The following is an 18560-nucleotide window of genomic DNA, read 5'->3' on the forward strand; positions in this document are numbered from 1 at the left end:
AGAAATCCCACCCTTCTTCTCCCTCAGCACAGCCAACTCTAAGCCTGTCACATTAACATACTCCAACCCCAAGTAATATCCCTCGCCCTGCATTCTGGAGTGGTGTTGTTTTATATGCATGTCATTTGGTTATGTACTTGGAATTCATGTAAGCAATCATCTAATGTATGCAGATGACCTGGTTCTCTCTGGCTGAAAGTATCTTGACAGTTGCATGCAGTTTGTTCCCAATTGTGCGCGCCAGAATCCACATAATTACGAATCACACTATGCATTATTTCGAAGGGAAAAAGCCAAACTGTGTTGGCCACTTTAATCCACAAAGACAACAGCCAAAATGGCAGTGTTTTTATCTTGCATGAGAGAAACCTTTTGGATTTGGAAAACGCATTCGACAATCAAGACTGAAAGACTAACCATCACACACGGAGAATGTCAGAAACATGTTCAACTCACAGGAATAACATGCAAACCTACTCAGAAAGACTTTAACAAACAGAGCAGCTGCAATCCCATCACCTTCCTGGGGTGAAGCAGCATGCTGCACATACTCTTGGTAAACAGAATCAGTCAAACTCACTCGCTTTATTAATTGCATCTTTGAGGCTACAGGCCTCTTTTTTATAGGAATCAGGCAACGCGCTTGGTCAGGAACTGGATCGATTGTGGAACTGTAAGCAGCAGAATTGGGACTCCCCGCACCACACAGAGATTCGATCAAGTCATTTTAGAAAAGCCGGCCACCTGTCCAGAACCCTGCAGTCAGTACATGCTGAGAGACAGAGACAAAGCGAAAGAGGACAACAATCACTCACTCTCAGCACAGCTACTGTCGATCAGGCCACCTGTGTGTCATTAGAGTCAACACAGTGGTTTTGTCTGGTTTTCAGAGAGTAGAATTACCACTTGAATGTGCCTCAGTGCAGCACTGATGAGATTTCACCCTTGTGCCCTAATAAGATCATTTATAATATAATAATCATGTTTATATGATTAAAGCCAAGGAACACCATGAGTGACATCATGCAATCAGGTATATTGGTAAAAAGACATACACATAAAGGTAATATGGAACATGATCCATCAAAAAGTAAGCTATTGTATCTCTTTTGAAGGAAAGTGCAGGATTAAAGCCCTTCACATCCACTGCTTAAACATCAAGGACAACTAGAATGTACTAGTTCTTCTTGTGTTTTATTTCTATAAACTGTTTTTCCAGGTTTTCCAACTCAATCTTAGATCACTGACAGCTAAAGTAGCTTAGAGTCCCAGTATTGACAATTCGAGCTCAATCTCAATCAGTTTGTTCTAAGCAATGGTGGATGAACACACAGTATGACAGTCCCCATCGGTTAAGTTATTTTGGATGAATTGGTGATCGTGACCATGCAAAGCAATCAGAGAGTGCCAAGGAAACAAAATGTGCTATAATGTGAACTCAGTTTGCCATTTTAAATCATAAGTAATGTTCTACTACAATAAGTAGGGTTCCATTTTCCATTAAAACAGGCAGATCAGACCAGAGCATTGGGGTAACTTTAAACACTTTACCCCTCTTTGTGTGACTGACAGAACTTCCCCTCTTTCTTCTCTCATCTTGTCTGTCTCCCTCGGCATGCAGCACTCTGGGGCTTGTTAGCAGCGGTGTCAGTGATTAAAGACTGCAGGTAATTAGATACACATGACACCATTCTGACTGACTGCAGAGCTGCAGAGCCGTGGATCAACAGATGAGCTCGGACCTTCCTGCGACAATTAGTTAATGGTATAGTTCCCCATAGATAATGACTTGTAATAAAAAGGGAAGAGATAGTATTTATACAAGTGGTGGACAGTGGTGTTATCAAGGGAATTCTGCATGGTAACTGCCAACTCTTTTAGAAATATGTTAGCACAATATTTAAGACACAGTGATTTTGTGGACAAGGGTTGCTTTTGGTTTTTCTATTGTTTAATGCTTTTCCTTTGGATCATAAAGAAACTTAACAAAGAACAATGGAAGTATCAAACAGTATGGTCCAAATTTTAACAATACTACTTGTAAAAATAAACTCACAGTGACATTATTTTATTAATTCATGTTTAAAATGCCCAAAGTTTGTTGGCAATAAGGACCTGAAATTGTCTTTTACTGCTTGTACTCAGGGTTCAATTTGCAAAAGAATTTGGGGCCAGATTGAGTGAGGGGGTTGAATGAATAGAGATTAAATCTTACATTTAATTTTAGAATTGTTTAAAATTTACATAGACACATCATACAAAAAACTCTACCTTCTATAATGGCAAGTTGAGGTATGGGCTCTTGCTCAAGGACACTTCCAAACATGGATAGAATGGGATGGATGATCAAACCACCAACCCTGGGATTGGAAAACAACCAGCTGAGTTAAAGACATTAATGTCCAGTTCCCATTGACCTGGTCAGTTTTGTATGTGATCAAACAGCACAGCAGGTTTACTATAGATATTGTAAAGCTGTGATCAAAACTCTTTGACACCATAGCATTCATCAGATTCAAAAACTATATATACTATATATTATCTGTGCTGAAATTATATGAATTATAAACTCAACTCAACTTACTGCAATAAAATCTGAATATCTGCCACCAAATGTTGTTCACATAATGACTCACATCTTATCAAGATAAGTTTGAATCGTGCTTCTAATCTTATTATTATTTTGTTTAAAAAACATTACAAAGGTCCATTTGCTCATTTTAAAGGTCACAAAACAGAAACATATTTTAATATTAACTTCCTGGGCTACCGCCAGAGTTTGTTTCATGTGGCCATGTGCACAAGTGGTGCAGTACAATCTTGAACCAAAGAGCAATTATTGACCATCTCGAACTTACAAAAATAAAAAGAACATTTCAGTACGAGGAAGTATGTCCGATGGGGAAATGAACCCAAATAACAAACCTGTCTGACAACCATCTAAACCCTGTTCATGTTCTCTATTGGTGGGGTAAACAAACAGATCCTGAATTCTGCTTGAACATGATCAGAACATTTTTGTTTTTAAAAGCAACCAGGCGTTGAATGCTTGGCTGCTCTGATAACTGATCAACTTAGTTGTTGCCAAAACCCCACCTAGTAAAAAAAAAAAAAATCATGGGAATGACAACAGACCCCTAAATCCATGTACCAGATTTCATCTGCAAACTATCTGCTCTAAAAACAAAAGAGAATTTGTCCAACATGCGAGGGTTTTCAGCCTCAGATTAACTGGTTTGTATGCTGACCGAACACAAACTGTGAGAAGCCAGCTGGTTCATGTGAAGTCTGTTTGCCCGAAGATCCTTCGCTGGTGTTTCACAAGTTTTGAGTTCTTTGGCTGCAAGTTATATTGTTCAGACGTGACTGAGCAGCACAAAGAAATACACTCAAATGTACTCAGGGTTCAGCCAATTTCACTGCAATTTGCTCACCTGTATGTGTGTTTTCATGGACTTCCTGAACCAACCTGAGGCAGCTTCCAATCACGTGTTGAGGAGTCGGGAAAATAGTCATGTGACCACACCAATGCAACTGAAAGGTTTTATTCTTGTTTTTAATTAAAATATAAAAATTAAAGAATAAAAATTGTCTTGGCTTTGAATTACTTGATGTCTCGCTTTAAAAAAAAAAAAACTCATATCAAAGACAAATGTAATGTGTCTAGTGGGAGGGGCTTATTGATTTAAGGAGGCCATCTGAACATTGGTTGGTCATTAAATTAGTGGATGGGAACAATCAGACAGGAGAAGAAGAATCACTGTAAACGGATTCAAATCCCACTGCTGACGGGTTGCTACTGTGGGTCACGGCCCTTGACCCCCAGCAGCTCCCTGCACTGCACTGTCCATATAGATATATATTAACTGTAATTCTACTCAGGGATCAGTAAAGTATCTAAATATAAAGGATCAGCGTCACTCGACCTGCTACTGTGTTTTAAGGGAGCCAAAGTAAAGTCCATCACAAGACAGTCTGTTAAGTTGGAAATCCACTCCTAAAAGGTTTGTTCCTTCTCTACAGAACTCTACAGAACCTGACGCTTTATGTTTATTCGTCACCAACAGAGACACTTTAGTAAAATTGGAGTCTTCAGTAACTAGGGAAGTGACTTGGTTGAAACTATATCCCACTGACTTTTATTGACTAATTTTCATTAAGTTGACTTTCTATTGAGGCCCTTATTCTTCACATTGATACAGCAAATGGCTGAAGATCTTTTCAGCTTTTATATTTCATTTCTGAATATTGTGCTTTATTTATTTTGTTTGTAAGTGGTACAAATTTGATGTTAGTTGATATTTGATTCACTGAAGTTAGAACAATAAATATTCAAATGACCTCCACTTGAATTTGAAATGACTGACGATTGAATTGTTTGAGTTCATAATGATTTTCAGCAATCAGTGTGTTGGATCAACTCATCAAGTTTAGGTAGCGTAAGGATCCACTGAGCAATATTCAAACAGGATTTTAAATTGTCATTAAATCTAAATATTCCAAATAAATAATAGAATACAGTAAGCAGAGATACAATCCATCCATCCTCTTGTAGCAGTGAATCAACTGGCTGCTACTGAATAAATCATGAAGTACAGTATATGCGCCATACTGGCCGATCCTGCTGCCTATCAGCATCAGCTCATACCTCCTCCTGCTGCCTCTCCATCACGTCTGCCACATGTCACTTTGTCCATCTTCACTGACTGACATGCTGTTTTGTTTTTCTGCCTTCGCAGTGATCTCCTCTCATCTTCTGAATCTCTGTCCTTGTCTTTCACTCCTGCTCCCGCTCCTTTGACACCTGCTGAAGCTGTGTTGCACTGCTGTCACTTTCTTTTCTTTACAGCATTCTCAGTTCAAACTTCTCCTCCTTATGACTATTTTGGTCTGTTTGATCATCACTTCTTGTTCTTTTCCCTCCAATCTCGCACACATTTTCTTGTCTGTCGCATTGAGCTTTGTGCCCCGGTAAAGGCAGTGCACTTGTGCTAGAAACGTCTGTAGCTGAGTCTCGTCTCAACGTGAAACGAATTAGAACTATATATACACAGAATGTTCATTCAGGTCTGAGAAATGAATTATTATGCCTGCAGCAAAGCAAAACACAATGCTACTAAGTGTTTTTGGTATTTTCAGACTGATGCAATTGTCGTTTTCCGATACCTCCACTGATTAAATAGCAAATGTACCAACTTGCACTTGTGCATCTTCTTTGTGAATAAATGATAGTATTAAAATGAGTTGTGGTGAGTCGATTTGCTGTGCTGAAGAAAGAAGAAACCACCGCGCAATTAATCTTGTGAAATCCACAACGTCTAAAACAAGATTGCAACAAGAAAATGAAAATCTTCCTGCAATGCAGCAGAATGTTAGCACACCACAAAGGTACGATATATATTATCCTTTGATGCAAGTATAAAAATAAAATATTTTCCCAAAATGAGACAATACGACAACACGTGTCATCTCGAAGACACTGTATACCTACCAAATTCAGCAAGATATGCAACTTATCCTGACCTGTTTAAGCCTTGCAATACAAGTCTGTACCACTAGGTGGTGCACACTTTCATTCAGCGAAATCGCTTGTTGTCAAGTGAAAATGGTAAACTTTTGTTGTGTTTTGGATGTCCGTTTACGCGACAAAAGTGCTTGGAACCACTGAAAACACAACTTTTTGAAAATGGCTCCCTCGGTGAAACATTTCAAAAAACACTGCTAATCTGTTTTCTTCCATGTTAACATCTGGAAATGCAGCTTTTTGAAAACACTCCAACTGCACATGCACACCACGGCCGCAGCAAATCGTTCTGCACATCTGTAGATGTACAATAACAAAAATGTTTGCCTCCAGAGTTTCATGACTCCCTATACAGCTTGGTAGTTTTATAGTTGAGTAACTTCATTCTCTGTCCATACAAATGTCTGTGTATTCGCCATTGTTGAATCACATAAGATGACGCTGCACCAACAACTCCAATAAGAAAGTCGACAGCATATGAAAAAAAAACAAAAAACGCCAGGAGCTTCTCAGTGTAATACTGAACTCAAAGTGCCTGAAATTAGAAAACAGTCAAGTGATGCATAAGTGTTGATGAGTAACTGCAGCAGAAAGTAAAGAGCAACATTTCAACTTTCAAGCAAAATCAAGAGAAAACATCAACAGTGACGAGCATCAGAGCACAAACCAGGTTTGATCTTCGAATCAATCGGGGAGCAGACACGCTGATAAGTTTGCAAAACAGCATCAATGAAGGAGGACGAATCCACTCCTGTTGCTAAAAGTCACATTTTTACAAACCTTACATTTTTTTTTAATTCTTTGTAGACATTATCATAATGGTGAAACCTTAGAAAAATGTTCCACCATGAAGCAGTCCATTACATTATCAAACCCATAAAGTGAACATAAAGCAGAATTATCAAGTAGATTTAAGGCAGATGTGTGTATTGATTGCACCAGTACTCATAATTAAAACTGCAATAATATAATTTATAGCTATATGTGCCGTCTATGTGAAACATCATTTTACATTAGCAGTAGTAGAAACAGATTTTGTTAATTCATTTCATATTTGAGTATAACTAAATCTGTTTTCAATCTATTCAATAATTTAACGCCACAAACTAAAAAGCAAAAACTAAAATATAAAGAACTTAGCCCCAATCTCCACGGATAAAACTTTTGAATAGTTGTCAGGAATTAGTTTATGGCCTTAAGCATTATTTGTACCATTTGGGAATCCACCACAGTCACCAATTTGATAATTAAACAGTTGGAATGCAAACATTTTTAGAGTATTTAAATGTAACCAATAATTGCTTGATAAAAAATTAGCTTCTGCTGCTCAAATCAGATTTAAGTTGCATATGAGTGGGGAAAACCACAGTTTGGATAATTTTTGTGGCTTATATTAGCTTGAATTTGTTAAAAGAGGAAGAAAATTAGTGTTTCACCAAATCACTCCAAGAAAAGTTCAACTTGCATGTAAACAAGTGAGTCCCTGCTTTCTGAAATGAGCCTGCTTCTCATTGAACATTTAGACTGAGACAAATCTGAGCATGAGGCGTGACAGAAAACAAGCAAAGAAACCCGGGACAGATCGGCAGGAGGAAACGAAGTGCACAGCTGAGGATGCTCAGGCACCAAATCTCCAGACAGAGTACAAACTGAATGAGGAAGTCGGTTTAATTAATGTATCTGAGCTGTGTTTTGGCCACACTGAGCAGAAGCAACTGCAGCCGCCTATTTGCTTTAAGCGGCAATGTTGTAATACTGTCGAGTCCTGACAGCACGGGTAAACAAGCCTCCCTAAACTCTGTCTGCTTTCTGTCTTTATGTCAGGCGCTGTGACGATAATTAGCAGATGGCTGATGAGTCACGAAGCGAGAAGCAAGAGAATTAAAAATACCCTCAGTGGTAATTGAGGAGCGCACCCAGACGTCAAAAAGTCATTTTTGATTTGTTTTCGATACAACTTGGTGACACGCCTCCGCTCACCTGCACAGGAGTTTGCAGCTAAAAATAATGACTTCACAGGATTTGAAGTGGGTTTCCACTGGGTGGCGCCAAAGAGCTTTAAGGTGGGTGCCGCTGCAAGAAAAATCTGGATTGGAAGCTAAAATTATCAACTATATTATTAAAACACTTTTTATAAGTACAGCAGAGGTGATTTTATAATAAAAATGCATTTAAAAACAAAAAGTAACTGGAAGTCAAACTTTTTTTTTTACTGTGGATTCATTTTGAGTAATCACAATTAAATATAACTCATTTTAAATCTATATTAATTGTGTTTAATTTTGCATGGGCATAAAGACTCAAGATAGAAGGGAATATATATGCACTTAATGCAATTATTAAACACCTTTAACAGGTCATATTAACATAAAACCTCTCTTTTTCGAAACAATCGTCCACATTAATGTTCCTGTTACTCATTTTTCAGCCAACTACTCAGACAAACTAATTTCTTGAAATCGCCCGAGAGGAGAGTTGACTGCTTCTTATCTACAACACTGCCTGCAACTGAGAACAGTCAGCAGATTCCTCGACGTTGATGTGGTATTTTAAAATGGACATGCTTCAGTGAAAAGAAAACGCCCTCCCACAGAGTGTACATATTACTGTTGGGAGACTTTTGCATCTTGGGTTTTTTTAGACTCAAATTCCCATCGAGGGGGCCGAGGCGCTGTTTAGCATCTTCCATTTTGAATTGGTTCTATGACTTGTGGAACAACGTGGCGTTCCATTTTGAACGCCACGGTAAGTCTATTTCGACAAACTGCCCAAAATGCGTTACCAGAGTCACTGTATGAGAACTAAATGGGTTGGGGTCTGACCTTGTTCCTGCTGTATTGTTAAACAAAAGGAAATCTGCTAAAAGTAAAAACTGAACAGCATCTTGATCTAAAAAAGAATAAATCAAAAGTGTGTTTACAGATTAAACTGATCATAAATCACACGTCTTTGTGTTTAAGAGCTTGAGGATGCCAAATAAAACACATCTTAGTACTTTATAATTTACAAGTTGTTCTTCTGTTAGTTCACTGTTGCTTGCTTAAGTTTAATTAGCTTGACAATTGAATGGGTTCAATTTTATTGGGTCCTTAAAATGCAAATACAAATCTGGCTAATGTCAGGCAGCGTTTGCACAAAGTATGGTAAAAGTTGTTAGCATTTTATAGCTTTTTTTCCCTTTCACTTGTAAAGATTTTGTCTTAAAACTGCAGCAGCTTGTTGGATTGAGGAACATTAAAGATGCTGCAGCAAGCGCAAACAGTAAGTGCTGTCAAATGATGCAATCATTTCAGAGCCGCCCTGGCACAAAAACACACCACCAGCTGCAGTACTGTGTCTCTCTGTTAGTTGCGCTAATCACCACTACATACCTACTCAATAGAAGCTCAATATGAAGCCTACTTGAGGAAAAAAGCACCACATGCTTTATGCACAGGAGTACAAAACTACACAGGTGACAGTGTCTGATTTGTGAATTCCGAGCCATCATGTCAGCCGATAATGCTAAGATGCCAGCAGTTCACATGCAGCGTTTCTTCATTGTGCATCTCAAACGATGATTCAGTGCCTCTGCTGAGGGACTGAGCCTTCTAAACGTCTGTATCACTGTTCAAATCCACCAACAGAGAGAGAGAGTAATGGGCAGCCATATTTCAGACACTGATCGTATAAGGTCTGTCTATGAGGAGGAAGATAATCTGATTTTCACTTTGTGACTGACTGTTAAATCTGTCAGTACTTTTGTTTTGTTGAGAAAAAAAAAGTTTCAATGTCTTTTCATTTGTTCTCTTGCAAACACACACACACGCACGCACGCACGCACGCACGCACGCACGCACGCACGCACGCACGCACGCACACACACACACACACACACACACACACACACACACACACACACACACACACACACACACACACACACACACCAGAGAGTCTCCGGCTTGCTGTTTCAGCAGCTCAGGGGCATCAGGACCAGCCCAGCCCTGAGATCTGCAGCGTGAATGTAAAGACAGAACTCAGCCAATTAAACCTCAATTACTGCCCAGTTGTCAGCGATATGATCCTCTCTTACACCCTGGCTCCTCTCTATGCTCGCCTTCTGCAACTGGCCTGCGCTCCCTTTTAGGCTCTGCCACCTCCTGCCTCTCCTTCTGTCAATCGCTGCCTTCCCTGCACCTTCTTTTCTTTTTAACAACCCCCCACCCCCACCTTCCCCCCGTCAGCATCTCCTTTCTCTTCTCTCTCACTCATTAAAACAGTTCCCTGGTCTGCTCCCAGGAGAGAGGAGGAGGAGAGTAAAAATAGCTCCTCTCCAGCTTTATGCTCACTGGTTCTTTCTCTTCAGCCTGTGTTCCATACATCAAATAACAATTTCTACATAATAACTACCATCTCTGCTTCTCTCTCTTCCTCCCTTCTGCAGCAGCACCAGCTTACTTGAATGCATGCTTTATGGGTGCTGCTTGGTTTTGCAGGTGTGTGTGTGTGTGTGTGTGTGTGTGTGTGTGTGTGTGTGTGTGTGTGTGTGTGTGTGTGTGTGTGTGTGTGTGTGTGTGTGTGTGTGTGTGTGTGTGTGTGTGTGTGTTTCCAGCTACAGTGGCTGAAACACCCCAGGAGACTGTTTAGCAGAAACTTTCACACAATCTGAGGCCGACTAAAAAAAAGCTGCAAACACAACTGGGCCGTGCCGGAGGATGAGATCAGCGTGAAATGAAAATGTAAATTTGTCTTTACCGCTGTTCTGTATCAGAGTGGTGGGTAATTAAGTTGTGCAAGCATTTAAAAGGCTGACAGCTGATGCCACAGCCTGCTGTAAAGCCACAATCAATTTGAACCCCAAGTGAGATAAAAGTGTCATGGTGGCGTTGTCATCGTGACATTCTGTAAAAAAACAAAAAATGTTTATGTTCGCTCCGTCTGTAACTTCAGCGATGCGTCCCCACAACAGCTGAACGACGACCACATAAAACGTCATCACAGTGTGCATTAAAGTATAACAGATACCTTCGTCACAGACATAAATTTGAGAAGTGTGGCTGTACGGGACAGAGAGCAAATGAGTAATCAGCTGAGATAACAGAAATCAATCCTACACACATTCATGCGCACAGAAATACTGCTTTCATGCAGTATGTGCATGAAATGCATTGCATTGACTTGCATTGATATACTGCAGACTTACTCTAGAGTCAACCTTAACTAGTAGTAACTTTGTTCAGAAAAAATATGATTTTACTTCAAATCCACATGTTTTTACATGAAAGAATTGAATTTTGGTCAAAAAGTTGTGGGGGTTTTTTTTCCCTTTTTATTTCCATTCATTTCCTGTAGACTAACTCTAAAGTAAATCATAACTAGTTCTTGCATACCTGTAGTCCAACAAAACATGTTTAACATAACATGTTTCCACAAACATTTGTAATTATTTTCCTTATTTTGTTGTGTTTTCATGCTTCTGGGAAACATTTCACAGCTTGACTCGAAACGTTTTTTGGACATTATGTTGGGTATTGACTTGCATTCATTTCTGGAAGACTTAAATACATCGGATACACGCGCATGTATACTAATGGATACCTGCTAATATACACATACAGCAATAAATAGTAGAAAAACACATGGCCATCTGGCCGCTATGAAAGCAGAGCCTTTTTTTTTCTTGCTGTTTCCTCATTAGTTAAATAGCTTTTGCAGACGCCGCAGTGACAGGATAAACTAGGCACAGAGGCAAAGGCTAGGGAGGATGGATGGATCAGGAGGAGGAGGAGAAGAGATGCAGAGAGAGAAAACAGCGCTACATGTGTTGCCAGGAGGTATAAACAAACCGCTCACTGGCACCTCTTCACAGTGATGTAAACTTTCCCCTCTGAAAACACTTTAATGCCTCAACATGCTAAAAATACTGCAGCGGAGGCTCAGACAGACACAGACACACTTCGCCACTTCCTTGTTTGACAAAAAGCTAAATAAATAAATCTCATGTCAGGACTGTATGGAAACCATCGAGGACACAATAACTCAGGAAAAGATTGTTGTTCCACCGAAATTTTAAAAAGCAACTGAAAACTATCAGAGCGTATGTATTTTTGCAAAAGCCTTGAAAACTACTATCTCACTAGTAAGCCCTTCTTACAGTGTGCACAACAACTGAAATAGCCTATAAATCCTATGAACATTATTGACTTTGATTAATTGTACAGTATTAACAGTATATGCATAATTAATTTGTGCATAAGTTTCACAAAATGAAAATATTCTTATTTTTAGTAACTTTGTAAATAAATGAAGTCTTTATTTCTTGCGTTATGTTGAACATAAATCTCAATGGTTGCAAGAAAGATATCCAATAATGTCAACAAGACAACATAATAATGTATTAAAGAGTATAAGATCCTGGTAGCCTGTATGTGCTTGTGTAAAAGTGTGAAATCTCGAGACACCAACGCAATCAGATGGAAAACATTCCATTTTGAATATTACATTGAATATCTGTGAACATGCTGCATTAACGGAACACATAATAGAAACTTGCAGTTCCAGCTGTGTTTTCTCTTTAAGTCTGCAGAGACCAATTAGGAAAGTGAATATTTTCTCTCACCGTCTTTGTCGGCTCTTCTGAATATCTGTGAAGAGAAAAAACAAAAACAGTGCAGTTAGTGTCACTTAAAGTATCTGAGACAAGCTGTGGGAGAGTACTTAAGATGAAGGTCAGTTTTCAGTGCAAAGCTGGTGTTACTTTGTTCCATAAATTCGACATATTATTAGATCGAATAATATGAAGTGATTTAAATATTGATGCCACAGAAAAATGAAACGAATCACTGAATTCCAGGATATATTATTCTACCTTTCTTTGTGTGGGTTCAAAAGTATAGTAGTGCGACGTCTAAACAATGACACATTATTTTTCTACCCTACAGTGTAAAGTAGACCAAAGACATAAAAAAAGCAAAACGGACCCAGTATTGAAGCCTGGAGAACACCACAGCCAACACTTGTCGTCATGAATATGTCCTTTTGAAATAAAAGGAAGGATCAAAAGATTTGAACTTCAATAATACTGACTGATACAAAGCTGTGATGATCTACTAAAAAAACATTGGTTCACTCTCTTGTCATTCATCTGCTGAGGAGCCAGTCGATTGTATTAGAAGATAGTCCGAATCAATAATTAAAGCTGCAAGCGGGTCCTCGCACATCCATGAACGTTGGAGCGGGGTGCAGCATGCCGGGCTTCCTGCAAGTCAGGGTGCGATGGAAATGTGAGATAACTATATGACATGAAAGGGCAAAAATGTCACATTTCTGATATGCCGTTGAAAATGACCCTGCGTCAGATTTTTGTCAGAGAACAAACCAAGGTTCAGAGGGCCGCCCCGGACTCACCCTTTGACAAAAAGTCATCATTTTCATTTTGAGTCATCATCGACATATTTTAGACTCATAACACCACAATTAAGATTAATGTGGCAACCTGTTAATAATAACACATACAATTGTAAAACGTGCTCTTTCCTGTTGCTGCACCACTGGTCCACCATGCAGCCCTATGTTTTTGGACTATTTGAGGGAATCTGCATGCACTGGAAGACCAAGCTTGGAAAATCCTGCAGTAAGGCAATGGTGCAAACCACTACATCACCATGCAGCCCATTTTAGATATCCCAGATTGAAACTGCAGTCCTCACTTTGCACAGGTTTAATAGAGGAAGGGTTCGAGCACCCAACACACAATGTAAAACACTGAAGCCAAAGTTTTCCTCAGAGTCATGATACAGATAAACCCTGATCATGATCCCGTTGAACAAAACTCACTAACACAGGAGTGAAGCTGGAAAAAAAGCAAAAAGTTATCTTATACCTTGCACTACTTCCATTCATTTACTCTCATTTCTTCTTCATTGGTTTACTTTGAACCTTGGTGCAACAAGTCCGCCAGCTTCATCTCTTCTAAAGTGCCTGATTTTCCTCAGACAACTAGACGCTGGCTGCCAATGTGTGTTTAGTTTTGGAGTTATTTAACAAATCTGCAAGCAAGTCAATGCGTTGCACTCTGAGCCCGAAGCCAACTCAAATGAGATGTGCACATGGATATCCTAACATGTACAAAAATGCATTTACAGCTGAGGTGACGGATGATTAAAGACGATTAATACTCTGAATCTATTTAAGTTGAAGAGAACAACTTGTTCTTGGGAATAAAAATGGTCCAAGAAATAGACTGGCTGTTAATGGAAATGACCAGTCTACCATGCACTTCACAGATTGAACCTATACAGCTATACAGTGAGGCCACATGAATACATCCGGAGAAAAAGCATGATGGGTGATGGTGTGTGATAAAAGTTTGTGTGGCAGGAAATTAAAAAAAATAATCACAGGCAAAACAAAGCCACTGATGTACAGCTGAATGATGATTACTCGCTATGCGTGCCTTCGCCACACTGAGCTAATTTAGAGCTTCAGTGAAAGTTTCCTTCCCTATGGATCAGAAAATGTCAGGTTGAATACTTTCCTCGGTGTGTCAGTGAAGTGAGGAGTGTCGGAAAACAACACATGGGTGGAATACAGAGAGAAAGGATTCAAAATGAGCCGACACGGGGACAGTCAGAAGTGAATTGGGAGACACGTGAAACTCAAATGCATTGTGGGCAACAAAATGAATGATTTCACATTTTTTTCACAAATTTTTGATATGTTGTGTCAGTGGTTTAAAAAAGGAATGTGAGCTGTGGCCCCCCGGTGGTCTCTGAAAGTATTGCAGGTGGGCTACAAACTACATGAGAGGTTTTCATTTTTCAATATTGGAACTATGGTTTGTATTACAACAAAAATAAACACAGATACATTGAATAAAATTGACAATATAGAGTCAGTAAATAATTTCTCACTGTTAATTTTTTCTGACATTCATTCGGTTTTGGTCTTGAAGTTGATTTGCCATTGAAAGGTGTGTTTGCCTCTGATAACTTACTGTGAATGTGAAGCAGATGATACAAGTTGCAGCTTGTCACCGTTTGCACATAATTTCTTCCATGTGTGCTTAAAAGAAGTGTTGCAAAACTGAGTGACTATTATTATTATTAGTAGTAGTAGTAGTTGTTGTAGTAGTAGTAGTAGTAGTAGTGGTAGTAGTAGCAGTAGTAGTAGCAGTAGTAGTAGTAGTAGTAGTAGGAGTATTATTATTATTATTGTTGTTGTTATTAATGTATTTTTATTATTATTTTTATTATAGGTTATCTAGGAATTATTCTGTGGAATTCAACTCAATCTTGTATTTCAATACCATTTTTAAGTGAAGTTTGGGAATACATGAGTAAAAAGAGAATGGGTTTTCAGATGTTAGCTATTCACTAGTAGTAAGAGGTAAGTCAGTAGTACTCGAAACAGAAAAGTATGAAAATAGCATAATGTTAAATTTGATTATTTGTTCAAGTTTAAAAACGTTTGTTCTAACAGTTGTAGAGTTTTCTGTTATATTCGCAGCTCTAACACAAAAAGGAAACATTTTGAGTTCCTGAGGTCTGCCCACTCGAGATTAAATCGGGGCATATATGGCCCGGAGCTGAACTTGACCCTCCTGCAGTACAGGGTAGGACAATGCACCTGAATGTATTTTGAGGAGTGGTTTTCCCATAATGTCCTAAGGTTTATAAGTGGTGCATCGAGTCACTTCATCACATTCCCAAAGATTGTCAGACACAAGACCATCTCTGGTTGGAGTAGGAGGCTCTGTGACTTTGCAATTTTGCAGTTGTGCAGCCATAACTTTGAGGCAACAGTGCAAGATGATCAGGAAAACTGCTTACACAGCAATTTTTCCACACCAATTATGCATTTGTGGAACTAACTGTGCAAAAACTGCTGTGGAGATTCTTGCACTGCAAGTTTATGGCCTGCCAAACTCAAAATAAGCATTGCATTTACGCAGCGGCTGCAGCCATCTGCGGGCCGGAATGAAGATCATTAGCCAGTGAGAGCGGCCACGTTTCCAAATGACGAGTTGTTCTGCATTGTTCTGCTTTCCAGCGGCACCCTGGGGTGCACTCAACTTCACAGAACAAGAGCCAACTCTGGAGCTGCTTCAGAAAGACAAGCCTGGAGAGACGGGGGGGGGGGGGGGGGGGGGGGCATTGCAGTGAGGAGGCAGCACGTGTTTGAGAAAGAGTTGTAACAGAAACGGGGAGTGGGGAGGAAACGAGAGGCAGCAGAAGAAAGGAACTGCAAGAAGTCGACAAAATAGAAACAGAGGACAGAGACAGAGGAGGGGGTGGGGTGGGGCTGCAATCCATCTCGTAACCTTATTAAGAATGGATGTTTCTGAGGAGAGAGTGAGGGAAGACAAGAAGGATATGGAGGAAACAAGGAGAGGAGAGGAGGGAAGGAGAGGAGAGGACAAATGATGAAAGGAGTTTAGAGGAGGAGCTACGGGGTTAAGATGAATATGAGGGGAGAAAGAGCAAAGGAGAAAAAACAAGCAGGCAAAGGGTCTAATGAGGGAAAAATGCAGCCTGTCGATGCAGAAACAGACACACACACACACACACACACACACACACACACACACACACACACACACACACACACACACACACACACACACACACACACACACACACACACACACACACACACACACACACACACACAGAGAGAGAGAGAGAGAGAGAGAGAGCAATCACTCTAAGCCCTTTGGTGGAGACTTCCTCACCATGATAATAATGCCGGGGGTCAATAATATTGGAAAATGGCAAAACGATTAACATTTCAAAGTTCAAGGCGAGACAGAAAGCGAGCTCCGAGAGAAAATACCAGGATGAGCCCACGGCCGATATCAGGGGGTGTTTTTTTCAGACATCCAGTGTGAGTATAGCTCAAATGTCATGATCAGGGCGTGAGGCACAAAGGCAACAAAGAAGAAAGAATAAATAAACTTCACCAGAAATGGAAGAAATAAAGTAAAAGAAAAACATGTAAAAAGACACTTCGACTCATCGAACAAAGCAGATATGTATACCACAGGACTTACACAGACATGTTCACTTCATAATGACCATTTAGCCTCAAGTGGGAGGAAACACAAGCATGCACTGGGAGAACATGCAAACTCCACAAAGACCAGGTCTTGAACTGGAATCATTCTGCTGCACCTCAAGCAGCTTTGATCGCTCATCCTCATCACCAGAAAGCCAATATGACCAAGCACATCTAACATCGGAATCATTGCAGCTAATTCAATGAAACGGACCAATATTCTGTTGTTTTGATGCATTTAGTATTTTTTACAGTGTAGTACATTTCGTTGTGCAATAATGTGGAGTAATTTCAATTAATTCTTGGTTGAGATACTTATTTGAGGTCGATTCTTCACTCAGACTTGAATTGACAGGTACATTTTTCCCCTGGGTCAACCAGCTGCCTTCTACACTGTGTGGACCTCACTTTTTGTCTTTTAAAACGTGAATTCAATGCATCTGGATTGGGCAATCTTTTTTTTAAGGAGAGATGCTTCAGCATCATCAAATTAGGCTACACCTCTTCCACAGGCTCACAGAGAATTGGTTTACTAGGGTACTAGTATTAGCCCTCTGGTCTAATTAGTTTCTTATGGACCCCTTCCTTTATCACCCAATCAATCTAACTAGGTCGTGGTCAGGGTGTGGGTAGGCTGAACTACTTTCTCTTTTGTTTTATACCCCATTAAAAAAGCATCAGCAGATCTCCAGGGACGACGTTTAGAAGGGCTGTGATGAAAAATCACCCAATAGTATTGATGAGTTGACCTAAATCAACGCTGCGCTGCCCAAGTGCCACTGCCAATGCAGAGATCACCCACTGGAGAGCGCGTTAGATAGAAATAAATACATTATTGTAGGATGAGGGGTGAGATTTAGCTTTGGCTGTCACGCAGGGGTCGATAACAATACGGCAGAGAGACGTTTTCATTAATGATGAAATAGCTGTGATAAAATTGGCACGGGTTCAGTTGCTGTGCGTAAAAATGGGGAAACTGTAACTCACGGATGTGCCTTTATGATGGCTGATTTATCGATATGGAGAAGTAATTTACAGTCTGATTCGATCTGGAGACTCACCCGAGGCTCTTAAAGTGCACTGATATTATTTTATAATTTTATTTTTTTTGTGGGGGGGTTGGGGGGGTGCAGAAGGAGGGAAAAATGAAAGTGCAAAATAAGCGGAGACGAACTGGAGAGTGACCAGCTGGACCCACGTGCCACGCGAGAGTGTCAATTAACCGGGGTATGTTGTATCTGCTCTGCCAAACAGGAGTTTACGAGCTCAAATCGTAACGTCTCCTTCGTGCGTAAGTGCGCACTGCATCGCGCTCCGCACGCAGTGCAACCACACCGCACCAGCAACCTGCAGGCTGAAGCCCGGCACCGGCACCGGCACCGGCAAACCGCCCCGTGCGTCTCCATACTCACATCCAGAATGACGGAGATGCCTCTCCGCGGTTCCGGGGCGAAGAACTGCTCCTGAGCCACGGCCACCTCCTCCTTGCTGGAGGCGTACTCCCGGCTGGAGATGTTCTTGTTATCGCTCATTTTGGTGACGATCCAGCGGACGAGCCCGTCGATTCCACCGGGCTGGGCGCCGCTGTTTCCGGACTGCGCTGCCGTCGCGGACTCGCTGTCCTGACCGGCTACGGGTTTCGGCTGTTCGCGGCTTTCCTGGGCTCGAAGTTTGGCTTGTTCTTTGTTGAGCAGTTTGTGGACTCCGTCCCTACAGTAGCGCGCTGCCTGCTCACACATCCTTTTGCTGCGGAGCGCTCATGCTGCGCTCTATGGGGGAGAGAGAGAGAGAACCCCCCCCCCCTCCCCAACTCCCCTCTTACATCACAGCACCCACTCCGAAACACACCCACCCTCCCTTCATACCCTACATATCCAACATCAACCGAGGAAATAAACATCATTTAAATTTCTGCACACTTACTATGAGTGTATTGCGCTTTATTGAACTTACATCTCTTCTAATACTCCAAGTGCTTTGAATGTTCCTGGAGAGTTGT

At 40.6% G+C, this 18560-nt stretch overlaps 1 protein-coding gene across 1 annotated transcript in view; it reads right to left on the minus strand.

Moving 5' to 3' along the window:
• necab2 (N-terminal EF-hand calcium binding protein 2) overlaps positions 1-18300 on the minus strand; it is a gene marked incomplete at both ends in the record, with an annotated part of 130133 nt that extends 111833 nt beyond the window's left edge. Inside the window, 2 exons of the mRNA XM_080505106.1 lie at positions 12126-12150; positions 17974-18300. Coding sequence (XP_080361232.1) covers positions 12126-12150; positions 17974-18300 — 352 coding nt within the window. The remainder of the gene's footprint in view (positions 1-12125; positions 12151-17973) is intronic.
• Positions 18301-18560: the final 260 nt, after the last annotated feature.

Source organism: Blennius ocellaris, assembly GCF_963422515.1.
Source record: "Blennius ocellaris genome assembly, chromosome: 11".
NCBI classification, from domain to species: domain Eukaryota; kingdom Metazoa; phylum Chordata; class Actinopteri; order Blenniiformes; family Blenniidae; genus Blennius; species Blennius ocellaris.